We start from the raw sequence: 13371 nt of genomic DNA on the forward strand, positions 1-13371 counted from the left end.
CTATACACTACGCTGTACACTGCTACACACTACGCTGGACACTGCTACACACTATACACTACGCTGGACACTGCTACACACTATACACTACGCTGGACACTGCTACACACTATACACTACGCTGTACACTGCTACACACTATACACTATGCTGTACACTGCTACACACTATACACTACGCTGGACACTACTATACACTACGCTGGACACTGCTACACACTATACACTACGCTGTACACTGCTACACACTATACACTACACTCTGCTACACACTATACACCACGCTGTACACTACACCACTATACACTACACTATACACTACGCTGTACACTACACTAAACACTACACCACTATACACTACACTACGCTGTGCACTACACCACTACACAGTACACTACACCACTATACACTACACTATACACTACGCTGTACACTACACTTTACACCACTATACACTACACCATTATACACTACACTATACACTACGCTGTACACTACACTAAACACTATACCACTATACACTACACTATAAACTACACTAAACACTACACCACTATACACTACGCTTTACACCACTATACACTACACCATTATACACTACACTATACACTACGCTGTACACTACACTAAACACCACCACTATACACTACACCACTTTACGCTTCTATACACTACACCACTATACACTACACCACTATACACTACACCACTATACACTACACCACTATACATGATACACTACACCACTTTACGCTTCTATACACTACGCTATACACTACTATACTATACACCACACCACTATACCACTATACACAATACACTACACCACTATACACTACATCGCGACACTAATACACTACACCACTGTACACGGGACTATGCGCTACTTCATCACATCAGAGGATGTACCTACACCGGCTGAATCTGAAGAGCCGTAGAGCTCTCCGTGTCAGACGCTCCGGGGCCTCACCTGGTCCTCCCCTCCCAGCGCAGCACCAGACGGTGCGTGGCCGCGTGTCCCCAGCTCTCGCCTGGCCGGGGGCGGGGAGGGAAACACGTCGTAGGTGGGGTAGCGATTATGCCTAGGGGCACCCCCAGTGTCAGCTGTCCCTGTGTGTGTGTGTGTCTATAGCCTAGGGGCACCCCCAGTGACAGCTGTCTCTGTGTTAGCTGTCAGTAGTAGGGGGTAGCGATGATTGTTGCTGCTGTGTGGGTCTATAGCCTAGGGGCACCCCCAGTGGCAGCTGTCCCTGTGTGTGTCAGTCAGCTGTCAGTAGTAGGGGGTAGCGAAGATTGTTGCTGTGTGAGACTATAGCCTAGGGGCACCCCAGTGGCAGCTGTCCCTGTGTGTGTCAGTCAGCTGTTAGTAGTAGGGGGTAGCGATGATCGCTGCTGTTGCTGTGTGGGTCTATAGCCTAGGGGCTCCCCCAGTGACAGCTGTCTCTGTGTTAGCTGTCAGTAGTAGGGGGTAGCGATGATTGTTGCTGCTGTGTGGGTCTATAGCCTAGGGGCACCCCCAGTGGCAGCTGTCCCTGTGTGTGTCAGTAGTAGGGGGTAGCGATGATTGATTGCTGCTGTGTGGGTCTATAGCCTAGGGGCACCCCCAGTGACAGCTGTCTCTGTGTGTGTCAGTAGTAGGGGTAGCGATGATCGCTGCTGCTGCTGTGTGTGTCTATAGCCTAGGGGCACCCCCAGTGGCAGCTGTCTCTGTGTGTCAGCTTTCAGTAGTAGGGGGTAGCGATGATTTCTGCTGCTGTGTGTGTCTCTAGCCTAGGGGCACCCCCAGTGGCAGCTGTCCCTGTGTGTGTGTCTATAGCCTAGGGGCACCCCCAGTGGCAGCTGTCCCTGTGTGCGTGTCTATAGCCTAGGGGCACCCCCAGTGGCAGCTGTCCCTGTGTGCGTGTCTATAGCCTAGGGGCACCCCCAGTGGCAGCTGTCCCTGTGTGTGTGTCTATAGCCTAGGGGCACCCCCAGTGGCAGCTGTCCCTGTGTGTGTCAGTAGTAGGGGGTAGCGATGATTGCTGCTGCTGTGTGGGTCTATAGCCTAGGGGCACCCCCAGTGACAGCTGTCCCTGTGTGTGTCAGTAGTAGGGGGTAGTGATGATTGCTGCTGCTGTGTGTGTCTATAGCCTAGGGGCACCCCCAGTGGCAGCTGTCTCTGTGTGTGTCAGTAGTAGGGGGTAGCGATGATCGCTGCTGCTGCTGTGTGGGTCTATAGCCTAGGGGCACCCCCAGTGGCAGCTGTCCCTGTGTGTGTCTATAGCCTAGGGGCACCCCCAGTGGCAGCTGTCCCTGTGTGTGTGTCTATAGCCTAGGGGCACCCCCAGTGGCAGCTGTCCCTGTGTGTGTCAGTAGTAGGGGGTAGCGATGATTTTTGCTGCTGTGTGTGTCTATAGCCTAGGGGCACCCCCAGTGGCAGCTGTCCCTGTGTGTGTGTCTATAGCCTAGGGGCACCCCCAGTGGCAGCTGTCCCTGTGTGCGTCAGTAGTAGGGGGTAGCGATGATTGTTGCTGTGTGGGTCTATAGCCTCGGGGCACCCCCAGTGGCAGCTGTCTCTGTGTGTCAGCTGTCAGTAGTAGGGGGTAGCCATGATTGTTGCTGCTGCTGCTGTGTGGGTCTATAGCCTAGGGGCACCCCCAGTGACAGCTGTCCCTGTGTGTGTCAGTCAGCTGTCTCTGTGTGTCAGTCAGCTGTCAGTAGTAGGGGTAGCGATGATTGCTGCTGCTGCTGTGTGGCTCTATAGCCTAGGGGCACCCCCAGTGGCAGCTGTCCCTGTGTGTGTGTCTATAGCCTAGGGGGACCCCCAGTGACAGCTGTCCCTGTGTGTGTCAGTAGTAGGGGGTAGCGATGATTGTTGATGTGTGGGTCTATAGCCTAGGGGCACCCCCAGTGACAGCTGTCTCTGTGTGTCAGCTGTCAGTAGTAGGGGTAGCGATGATTGTTGCTGTGTGTGTGTCTATAGCCTAGGGGCACCCCCAGTGGCAGCTGTCCCTGTGTGTGTGTCTATAGCCTAGGGGCACCCCCAGTGGCAGCTGTCCCTGTGTGTGTGTCTATAGCCTAGGGGCTCCCCCAGTGGCAGCTGTCCCTGTGTGCGTCAGTCTACTGGCAGGAGGAGGGCGGCGCCTCACCTAGCGCCGGTACCAGCACAGACTCCCGCTCGCCGCTCACCCGGGTCGTCATCTGGTTGGTGAGCACCACCTACGTGGGACGACACGGTCAGTGGTGAGCAGTGTGGTGTAGCGTGTAGTGTAGCGTGTAGTGTACCGTGTAGTTTACCATGTAGTTTACAGTGTGTAGTGTAGTGTACCGTGTAGTTTACCGTGTAGGGTACAGCGTGTAGTGTACCGTGTAGTGTACCGTGTAGGGTACAGCGTGTAGTGTAGTGTGTAGTGTACCGTGTAGTGTAGTGTGTAGTGTACCATGTAGTTTACAGTGTGTAGTGTACCGTGTAGTGTAGTGTGTAGTTTACCGTGTAGTGTAGTGTGTAGTGTACCATGTAGTTTACAGAGTGTAGTGTAGTGTACCATGTAGTTTACAGTGTGTAGCGTGTAGTGTACCATGTAGTTTACAGTGTGTAGTGTAGTGTGTAGTGTACCATGTAGTTTACCATGTAGTTTACAGAGTGTAGTGTAGTGTGTAGTGTACCGTGTAGTTTACAGAGTGTAGTGTATAGTGTACCATGTAGTTTACAGTGTGTAGTGTAGCGTGTAGTGTACCATGTAGTTTACAGTGTGTAGTGTAGTGTGTAGTGTACCGTGTAGTTTACAGTGTGTAGTGTAGTGTACCATGTAGTTTACAGTGTGTAGTGTAGTGTACCGTGCAGTTTACAGTGTGTAGTGTACCATGTAGTGTACCGTGTAGTTTACCATGTAGTTTACAGAGTGTAGTGTAGTGTACCGTGTAGTTTACAGTGTGTAGTGTAGTGTACCATGTAGTTTACAGTGTGTAGTGTAGTGTACCATGTAGTTTACAGTGTGTAGTGTAGTGTTTAGTGTACCATGTAGTTTACAGTGTGTAGTGTAGTGTGTAGTGTACCATGTAGTTTACAGTGTGTAGTGTATAGTGTACCATGTAGTGTACAGTGTGTAGTGTAGTGTATAGTGTACCATGTAGTTTACAGTGTATAGTGTAGTGTACCATGTAGTTTACAGAGTGTAGTGTAGTGTACCATGTAGTTTACAGAGTGTAGTGTAGTGTGTAGTGTACCGTGTAGTGTACAGCGTGTAGTGTACCATGTAGTTTACAGTGTGTAGTGTATAGTGTACCATGTAGTTTACAGTGTGTAGTGTATAGTGTACCATGTAGTTTACAGTGTGTAGTGTAGTGTACCGTGTAGTTTACAGAGTGTAGTGTAGTGTACCGTGTAGTTTACAGAGTGTAGTGTACCATGTAGTTTACAGAGTGTAGTGTAGTGTGTAGTGTACCATGTAGTTTACAGTGTGTAGTGTACCATGTAGTTTACAGTGTGTAGTGTAGTGTATAGTGTACCATGTAGTTTACAGTGTGTAGTGTACCATGTAGTTTACAGTGTGTAGTGTATCGTGTAGTTTACAGTGTGTAGTGTATAGTGTACCATGTAGTTTACAGTGTGTAGTGTATAGTGTACCATGTAGTTTACAGTGTGTAGTGTATAGTGTACCATGTAGTTTACAGTGTGTAGTGTATAGTGTACCATGTAGTTTACAGTGTGTAGTGTAGTGTATAGTGTACCATGTAGTTTACAGTGTGTAGTGTACCGTGTAGTTTACAGTGTGTAGTGTATAGTGTACCATGTAGTTTACAGTGTGTAGTGTATAGTGTACCATGTAGTTTACAGTGTGTAGTGTATAGTGTACCATGTAGTTTACAGTGTGTAGTGTATAGTGTACCATGTAGTTTACAGTGTGTAGTGTATCGTGTAGTTTACAGTGTGTAGTGTATAGTGTACCATGTAGTTTACAGTGTGTAGTGTATAGTGTACCATGTAGTTTACAGTGTGTAGTGTATAGTGTACCATGTAGTTTACAGTGTGTAGTGTATAGTGTACCATGTAGTTTACAGTGTGTAGTGTAGTGTATAGTGTACCATGTAGTTTACAGTGTGTAGTGTACCGTGTAGTTTACAGTGTGTAGTGTATAGTGTACCATGTAGTTTACAGTGTGTAGTGTATAGTGTACCATGTAGTTTACAGTGTATAGTGTACCATGTAGTTTACAGTGTGTAGTGTATAGTGTACCATGTAGTTTACAGTGTGTAGTGTACAGTGTACCATGTAGTTTACAGTGTGTAGTGTATAGTGTACCATGTAGTGTACAGTGTGTAGTGTAGTGTGTAGTGTACCATGTAGTTTACAGTGTGTAGTGTATAGTGTACCATGTAGTTTGTAGTGTGTAGTGTACCATGTAGTTTACAGTGTGTAGTGTATAGTGTACCATGTAGTTTACAGTGTGTAGTGTACCATGTAGTTTACAGTGTATAGTGTACCATGTAGTTTACAGTGTGTAGTGTATAGTGTACCATGTAGTTTACAGTGTGTAGTGTATAGTGTACCATGTAGTTTACAGTGTGTAGTGTAGTGTATAGTGTACCATGTAGTTTACAGTGTGTAGTGTACCGTGTAGTTTACAGTGTGTAGTGTATAGTGTACCATGTAGTTTACAGTGTGTAGTGTATAGTGTACCATGTAGTTTACAGTGTGTAGTGTATAGTGTACCATGTAGTTTACAGTGTGTAGTGTATAGTGTACCATGTAGTTTACAGTGTGTAGTGTATAGTGTACCATGTAGTTTACAGTGTGTAGTGTACAGTGTACCATGTAGTTTACAGTGTGTAGTGTATAGTGTACCATGTAGTTTACAGTGTGTAGTGTATAGTGTACCATGTAGTTTACAGTGTGTAGTGTATAGTGTACCATGTAGTTTACAGTGTGTAGTGTACCGTGTAGTTTACAGTGTGTAGTGTATAGTGTGTAGTGTATAGTGTACCATGTAGTTTACAGTGTGTAGTGTATAGTGCACCATGTAGTTTACAGTGTGTAGTGTACAGTGTACCATGTAGTTTACAGTGTGTAGTGTATAGTGTACCATGTAGTGTACAGTGTGTAGTGTGTAGTGTACCATGTAGTTTACAGTGTGTAGTGTATAGTGTACCATGTAGTTTACAGTGTGTAGTGTACCATGTAGTTTACAGTGTGTAGTGTACCATGTAGTTTACAGTGTGTAGTGTAGTGTACCATGTAGTTTACAGTGTGTAGTGTATAGTGTACCATGTAGTTTACAGTGTGTAGTGTATAGTGTACCATGTAGTTTACAGTGTGTAGTGTACCGTGTAGTTTACAGTGTGTAGTGTATAGTGTACCATGTAGTTTACAGTGTGTAGTGTATAGTGTACCATGTAGTTTACAGTGTATAGTGTACCATGTAGTTTACAGTGTGTAGTGTACAGTGTACCATGTAGTTTACAGTGTGTAGTGTATAGTGTACCATGTAGTTTACAGTGTGTAGTGTATAGTGTACCATGTAGTTTACAGTGTGTAGTGTACCATGTAGTTTACAGTGTGTAGTGTATAGTGTACCATGTAGTTTACAGTGTATAGTGTACCATGTAGTTTACAGTGTGTAGTGTAGTGTATAGTGTACCATGTAGTTTACAGTGTGTAGTGTACCGTGTAGTTTACAGTGTGTAGTGTATAGTGTACCATGTAGTTTACAGTGTGTAGTGTATAGTGTACCATGTAGTTTACAGTGTGTAGTGTACCGTGTAGTTTACAGTGTGCAGTGTACAGTGTACCATGTAGTTTACAGTGTGTAGTGTATAGTGTACCATGTAGTTTACAGTGTGTAGTGTAGTGTATAGTGTACCATGTAGTTTACAGTGTATAGTGTACCATGTAGTTTACAGTGTGTAGTGTACAGTGTACCATGTAGTTTACAGTGTGTAGTGTATAGTGTACCATGTAGTTTACAGTGTGTAGTGTATAGTGTACCATGTAGTTTACAGTGTGTAGTGTAGTGTATAGTGTACCATGTAGTTTACAGTGTGTAGTGTACCGTGTAGTTTACAGTGTACCATGTAGTTTACAGTGTGTAGTGTATAGTGTACCATGTAGTTTACAGTGTATAGTGTACCATGTAGTTTACAGTGTGTAGTGTACAGTGTACCATGTAGTTTACAGTGTGTAGTGTACAGTGTACCATGTAGTTTACAGTGTGTAGTGTATAGTGTACCATGTAGTTTACAGTGTGTAGTGTATAGTGTACCATGTAGTTTACAGTGTGTAGTGTAGTGTATAGTGTACCATGTAGTTTACAGTGTGTAGTGTACCGTATAGTTTACAGTGTGTAGTGTATAGTGTACCATGTAGTTTACAGTGTGTAGTGTATAGTGTACCATGTAGTTTACAGTGTGTAGTGTATAGTGTACCATGTAGTTTACAGTGTGTAGTGTACAGTGTACCATGTAGTTTACAGTGTGTAGTGTATAGTGTACCATGTAGTGTACAGTGTGTAGTGTAGTGTGTAGTGTACCATGTAGTTTACAGTGTGTAGTGTATAGTGTGCCATGTAGTTTACAGTGTGTAGTGTGTAGTGTACCATGTAGTTTACAGTGTGTAGTGTACCATGTAGTTTACAGTGTGTAGTGTATAGTGTACCATGTAGTTTACAGTGTATAGTGTACCATGTAGTTTACAGTGTGTAGTGTATAGTGTACCATGTAGTTTACAGTGTATAGTGTACCATGTAGTTTACAGTGTGTAGTGTACCGTGTAGTTTACAGTGTGTAGTGTACCGTGTAGTTTACAGTGTGTAGTGTATAGTGTACCATGTAGTTTACAGTGTGTAGTATATAGTGTACCATGTAGTTTACAGTGTGTAGTGTATAGTGTACCATGTAGTTTACAGTGTGTAGTGTACAGTGTACCATGTAGTTTACAGTGTGTCGTGTATAGTGTACCATGTAGTTTACAGTGTGTAGTGTATAGTGTACCATGTAGTTTACAGTGTGTAGTGTAGTGTATAGTGTGCCATGTAGTTTACAGTGTGTAGTGTACCGTGTAGTTTACAGTGTGTAGTGTATAGTGTACCATGTAGTTTACAGTGTGTAGTGTACAGTGTACCATGTAGTTTACAGTGTGTAGTGTATAGTGTACCATGTAGTGTACAGTGTGTAGTGTAGTGTGTAGTGTACCATGTAGTTTACAGTGTGTAGTGTATAGTGTGCCATGTAGTTTACAGTGTGTAGTGTGTAGTGTACCATGTAGTTTACAGTGTGTCGTGTATAGTGTACCATGTAGTTTACAGTGTGTAGTGTACCATGTAGTTTACAGTGTATAGTGTACCATGTAGTTTACAGTGTATAGTGTACCATGTAGTTTACAGTGTGTAGTGTATAGTGTACCATGTAGTTTACAGTGTGTAGTGTAGTGTATAGTGTACCATGTAGTTTACAGTGTGTAGTGTACCGTGTAGTTTACAGTGTGTAGTGTATAGTGTACCATGTAGTTTACAGTGTGTAGTGTATAGTGTACCATGTAGTTTACAGTGTGTAGTGTATAGTGTACCATGTAGTTTACAGTGTGTAGTGTACAGTGTACCATGTAGTTTACAGTGTGTAGTGTATAGTGTACCATGTAGTTTACAGTGTGTAGTGTATAGTGTACCATGTAGTTTACAGTGTGTAGTGTATAGTGTACCATGTAGTTTACAGTGTGTAGTGTACCGTGTAGTTTACAGTGTGTAGTGTATAGTGTACCATGTAGTTTACAGTGTGTAGTGTATAGTGTACCATGTAGTTTACAGTGTGTAGTGTACAGTGTACCATGTAGTTTACAGTGTGTGGTGTATAGTGTACCATGTAGTGTACAGTGTGTAGTGTAGTGTACCATGTAGTTTACAGTGTGTAGTGTATAGTGTACCACGTAGTTTACAGTGTGTAGTGTGTAGTGTACCATGTAGTTTACAGTGTGTAGTGTACCATGTACTTTACAGTGTGTAGTGTATAGTGTACCATGCAGTTTACAGTGTGTAGTGTATAGTGTACCATGTAGTTTACAGTGTGTAGTGTAGTGTGTAGTGTACCATGTAGTTTACAGTGTGTAGTGTGTAGTGTACCATGTAGTTTACAGTGTGTAGTGTATAGTGCACCATGTAGTTTACAGTGTATAGTGTACCATGTAGTTTACAGTGTGTAGTGTATAGTGTACCATGTAGTTTACAGTGTGTAGCGCGTAGTGTACCATGTAGTTTACAGTGTGTAGTGTATAGTGTACCATGTAGTTTACAGTGTGTAGTGTACCATGTAGTTTACAGCGTGTAGTGTATAGTGTACCATGTAGTTTACAGCGTGTAGTGTATAGTGTACCATGTAGTTTACAGTGTGTAGTGTATAGTGTACCATGTAGTTTACAGTGTGTAGTGTGGAGTGTACCATGTAGTTTACAGTGTGTAGTGTATAGTGTACCATGTAGTTTACAGTGTGTAGTGTAGTGTATAGTGTACCATGTAGTTTACAGTGTGTAGTGTATAGTGTACCATGTAGTTTACAGTGTGTAGTGTATAGTGTACCATGTAGTTTACAGTGTGTAGTGTATAGTGTACCATGTAGTTTACAGTGTGTAGCGCGTAGTGTAGCGTGTATCTCACGGCGAGCTGGTGAGCACAGGCCAGGGCTTCCAGCTGCTGGGCCAGGCTGCTGTGTAGGGTAAAGTGAGTAGTGTATAGTGTAGTATATAGGGAGTAGTGTGCATAGTGTAGCGAGTAGTGTATAGTGAGTAGCGTAGTGTAGCGTGTATCTCACGGCGAGCTGGTGAGCACATGCCAGGGCTATAAGCTGCTGGGCCAGGTCGCTGTGTAGTGTAGCGAGTAGTGTAGTGTATAGTGAGTAGTGTAGTGTATAGTGAGTAGTGTAGTGTATAGTGAGTAGTGTAGTGTATAATGAGTAGTGTAGTGTATAGTGAGTAGTGTAGTGTATAGTGAGTAGTGTAGTGTATAGTGAGTAGTGTAGTGTATAGTGAGTAGTGTAGTGTATAATGAGTAGTGTAGTGTATAATGAGTAGTGTAGTGTATAGTGAGTAGTGTAGTGTATAGTGAGTAGTGTAGTGTATAGTGAGTAGTGTAGTGTATAGTGAGTAGTGTAGTGTATAATGAGTAGTGTAGTGTATAATGAGTAGTGTAGTGTATAGTGAGTAGTGTAGTGTATAGTGAGTAGTGTAGTGTATAGTGAGTAGTGTAGTGTATAATGAGTAGTGTAGTGTATAGTGAGTAGTGTAGTGTATAGTGAGTAGTGTAGTGTATAATGAGTAGTGTAGTGAGTAGTGTAGTGTATAATGAGTAGTGTAGTGTATAATGAGTAGTGTAGTGTATAATGAGTAGTGTAGTGTATAATGAGTAGTGTAGTGTATAGTGAGTAGTGTAGTGTATAATGAGTAGTGTAGTGTAGCGAGTAGTGTAGTGTATAATGAGTAGTGTAGTGTATAGTGAGTAGTGTAGTGTATAATGAGTAGTGTAGTGTATAGTGCGTAGTGTAGTGTATAGTGAGTAGTGTAGTGTATAGTGAGTAGTGTAGTGTATAATGAGTAGTGTAGTGTATGAGTAGTGTAGTGTATAATGAGTAGTGTAGTGTATAGTGAGTAGTGTAGTGTATAGTGAGTAGTGTAGTGTATAGTGAGTAGTGTATAATGAGTAGTGTAGTGTATAGTGAGTAGTGTAGTGTATAGTGAGTAGTGTAGTGTATAGTGAGTAGTGTATAGTGAGTAGTGTATAGTGAGTAGTGTATAGTGAGTAGTGTAGTGTATAGTGAGTAGTGTAGTGTATAATGAGTAGTGTAGTGTATAATGAGTAGTGTAGTGTATAATGAGTAGTGTAGTGTATAATGAGTAGTGTAGTGTATAATGAGTAGTGTAGGGTATAGTGAGTAGTGTAGTGTATAGTGAGTAGTGTAGTGTATAGTGAGTAGTGTAGTGTATAATGAGTAGTGTATAATGAGTAGTGTAGTGTATAGTGAGTAGTGTAGTGTATAGTGAGTAGTGTAGTGTATAATGAGTAGTGTAGTGTATAGTGAGTAGTGTAGTGTATAGTGAGTAGTGTAGTGTATGAGTAGTGTAGTGAGTAGTGTAGTGTATAATGAGTAGTGTAGTGTATAATGAGTAGTGTAGTGTATAATGAGTAGTGTAGTGTATAGTGAGTAGTGTAGTGTATAATGAGTAGTGTAGTGTAGCGAGTAGTGTAGTGTATAATGAGTAGTGTAGTGTATAATGAGTAGTGTAGTGTATAGTGAGTAGTGTAGTGTATAGTGAGTAGTGTAGTGTATAGTGAGTAGTGTAGTGTATAGTGAGTAGTGTATAATGAGTAGTGTAGTGTATAGTGAGTAGTGTAGTGTATAGTGAGTAGTGTATAGTGAGTAGTGTAGTGTATAGTGAGTAGTGTAGTGTATAGTGAGTAGTGTAGTGTATAGTGAGTAGTGTAGTGTATAATGAGTAGTGTAGTGTATAATGAGTAGTGTAGTGTATAATGAGTAGTGTAGTGTATAATGAGTAGTGTAGTGTATAATGAGTAGTGTAGTGTATAATGAGTAGTGTAGTGTATAGTGAGTAGTGTAGTGTATAATGAGTAGTGTAGTGTATAGTGAGTAGTGTAGTGTATAGTGCGTAGTGTAGTGTATAGTGAGTAGTGTAGTGTATAGTGAGTAGTGTAGTGTATAATGAGTAGTGTAGTGTATAGTGAGTAGTGTAGTGTATAATGAGTAGTGTAGTGTATAGTGAGTAGTGTAGTGTATAGTGAGTAGTGTTGTGTAGCGTGAGTAGTGTAGTGTATAGTGAGTAGTGTAGTGTATAATGAGTAGTGTAGTGTATAGTGAGTAGTGTAGTGTATAGTGAGTAGTGTAGTGTATAATGAGTAGTGTAGTGTATAGTGAGTAGAGTAGTGTAGTGTATAATGAGTAGTGTAGTGTATAGTGAGTAGTGTAGTGTATAGTGAGTAGTGTAGTGTAGCGTGTAGTGTATAATGAGTAGTGTAGTGTATAATGAGTAGTGTAGTGTATAGTGAGTAGTGTAGTGTATAATGAGTAGTGTAGTGTATAATGAGTAGTGTAGTGTATAGTGAGTAGTGTAGTGTATAATGAGTAGTGTAGTGTAGCGAGTAGTGTAGTGTATAATGAGTAGTGTAGTGTATAGTGAGTAGTGTAGTGTATAGTGAGTAGTGTAGTGTATAGTGAGTAGTGTATAATGAGTAGTGTAGTGTATAGTGAGTAGTGTAGTGTATAGTGAGTAGTGTAGTGTATAGTGAGTAGTGTATAGTGAGTAGTGTAGTGTATAGTGAGTAGTGTAGTGTATAGTGAGTAGTGTAGTGTATAGTGAGTAGTGTAGTGTATAATGAGTAGTGTAGTGTATAATGAGTAGTGTAGTGTATAATGAGTAGTGTAGTGTATAATGAGTAGTGTAGTGTATAATGAGTAGTGTAGTGTATAATGAGTAGTGTAGTGTATAGTGAGTAGTGTAGTGTATAATGAGTAGTGTAGTGTATAGTGAGTAGTGTAGTGTATAGTGCGTAGTGTAGTGTATAGTGAGTAGTGTAGTGTATAGTGAGTAGTGTAGTGTATAGTGAGTAGTGTAGTGTATAGTGAGTAGTGTAGTGTATAGTGAGTAGTGTAGTGTATAGTGAGTAGTGTAGTGTATAGTGAGTAGTGTAGTGTATAATGAGTAGTGTAGTGTATAATGAGTAGTGTAGTGTATAGTGAGTAGAGTAGTGTAGTGTATAATGAGTAGTGTAGTGTATAGTGAGTAGTGTAGTGTATAGTGAGTAGTGTAGTGTATAGTGAGTAGTGTAGTGTATAATGAGTAGTGTAGTGTATAATGAGTAGTGTAGTGTATAGTGAGTAGTGTAGTGTATAATGAGTAGTGTAGTGTAGCGAGTAGTGTAGTGTATAATGAGTAGTGTAGTGTATAATGAGTAGTGTAGTGTATAGTGAGTAGTGTAGTGTATAGTGAGTAGTGTAGTGTATAGTGAGTAGTGTAGTGTATAGTGAGTAGTGTAGTGTATAGTGAGTAGTGTAGTGTATAATGAGTAGTGTAGTGTATAATGAGTAGTGTAGTGTATAGTGAGTAGTGTAGTGTATAGTGAGTAGTGTATAGTGAGTAGTGTAGTGTATAGTGAGTAGTGTAGTGTATAGTGAGTAGTGTAGTGTATAATGAGTAGTGTAGTGTATAATGAGTAGTGTAGTGTATAATGAGTAGTGTAGTGTATAATGAGTAGTGTAGTGTATAGTGAGTAGTGTAGTGTATAGTGAGTAGTGTAGTGTATAGTGTAGTGTATAGTGAGTAGTGTAGTGTATAGTGAGTAGTGTAGTGTATAGTGAGTAGTGTAGTGTATAGTGAGTAGTGTAGTGTATAGTGAGTAGT

At 41.7% G+C, this 13371-nt stretch overlaps 1 protein-coding gene across 6 annotated transcripts in view; it reads right to left on the reverse strand.

Annotated features, from left to right (window-relative positions):
- Positions 1-13371, reverse strand: part of LOC116958394 (DNA repair protein RAD51 homolog 3) — a 65585-nt gene that overhangs the window by 8255 nt on the left and 43959 nt on the right. For 4 of the 6 annotated variants that reach the window (XR_012930930.1, XR_012930929.1, XM_076056639.1 and 1 more), the window contains exons 7-8: positions 3128-3197; positions 970-1030 (exon numbers count right to left, since the gene is read on the reverse strand). Coding sequence is in view for 2 of the 6 variants with exons in the window: in XM_076056639.1 (XP_075912754.1) it covers positions 970-1030; positions 3128-3197 (131 nt within the window). In the remaining 4 variants the exon portion in view is untranslated. Of the gene's footprint in view, positions 1-908; positions 1031-3127; positions 3198-13371 lie in introns of all 6 variants that reach the window. The other 2 variants (XR_012930931.1, XR_012930932.1) reach the window with 2 other exon arrangements.

The sequence above is a fragment of the Petromyzon marinus genome, chromosome 77 (assembly GCF_048934315.1).
Source record: "Petromyzon marinus isolate PM22_M1 ecotype Great Lakes invasive population chromosome 77, UKy_Petmar_22M1.pri1.0, whole genome shotgun sequence".
Taxonomy (NCBI): domain Eukaryota; kingdom Metazoa; phylum Chordata; class Hyperoartia; order Petromyzontiformes; family Petromyzontidae; genus Petromyzon; species Petromyzon marinus.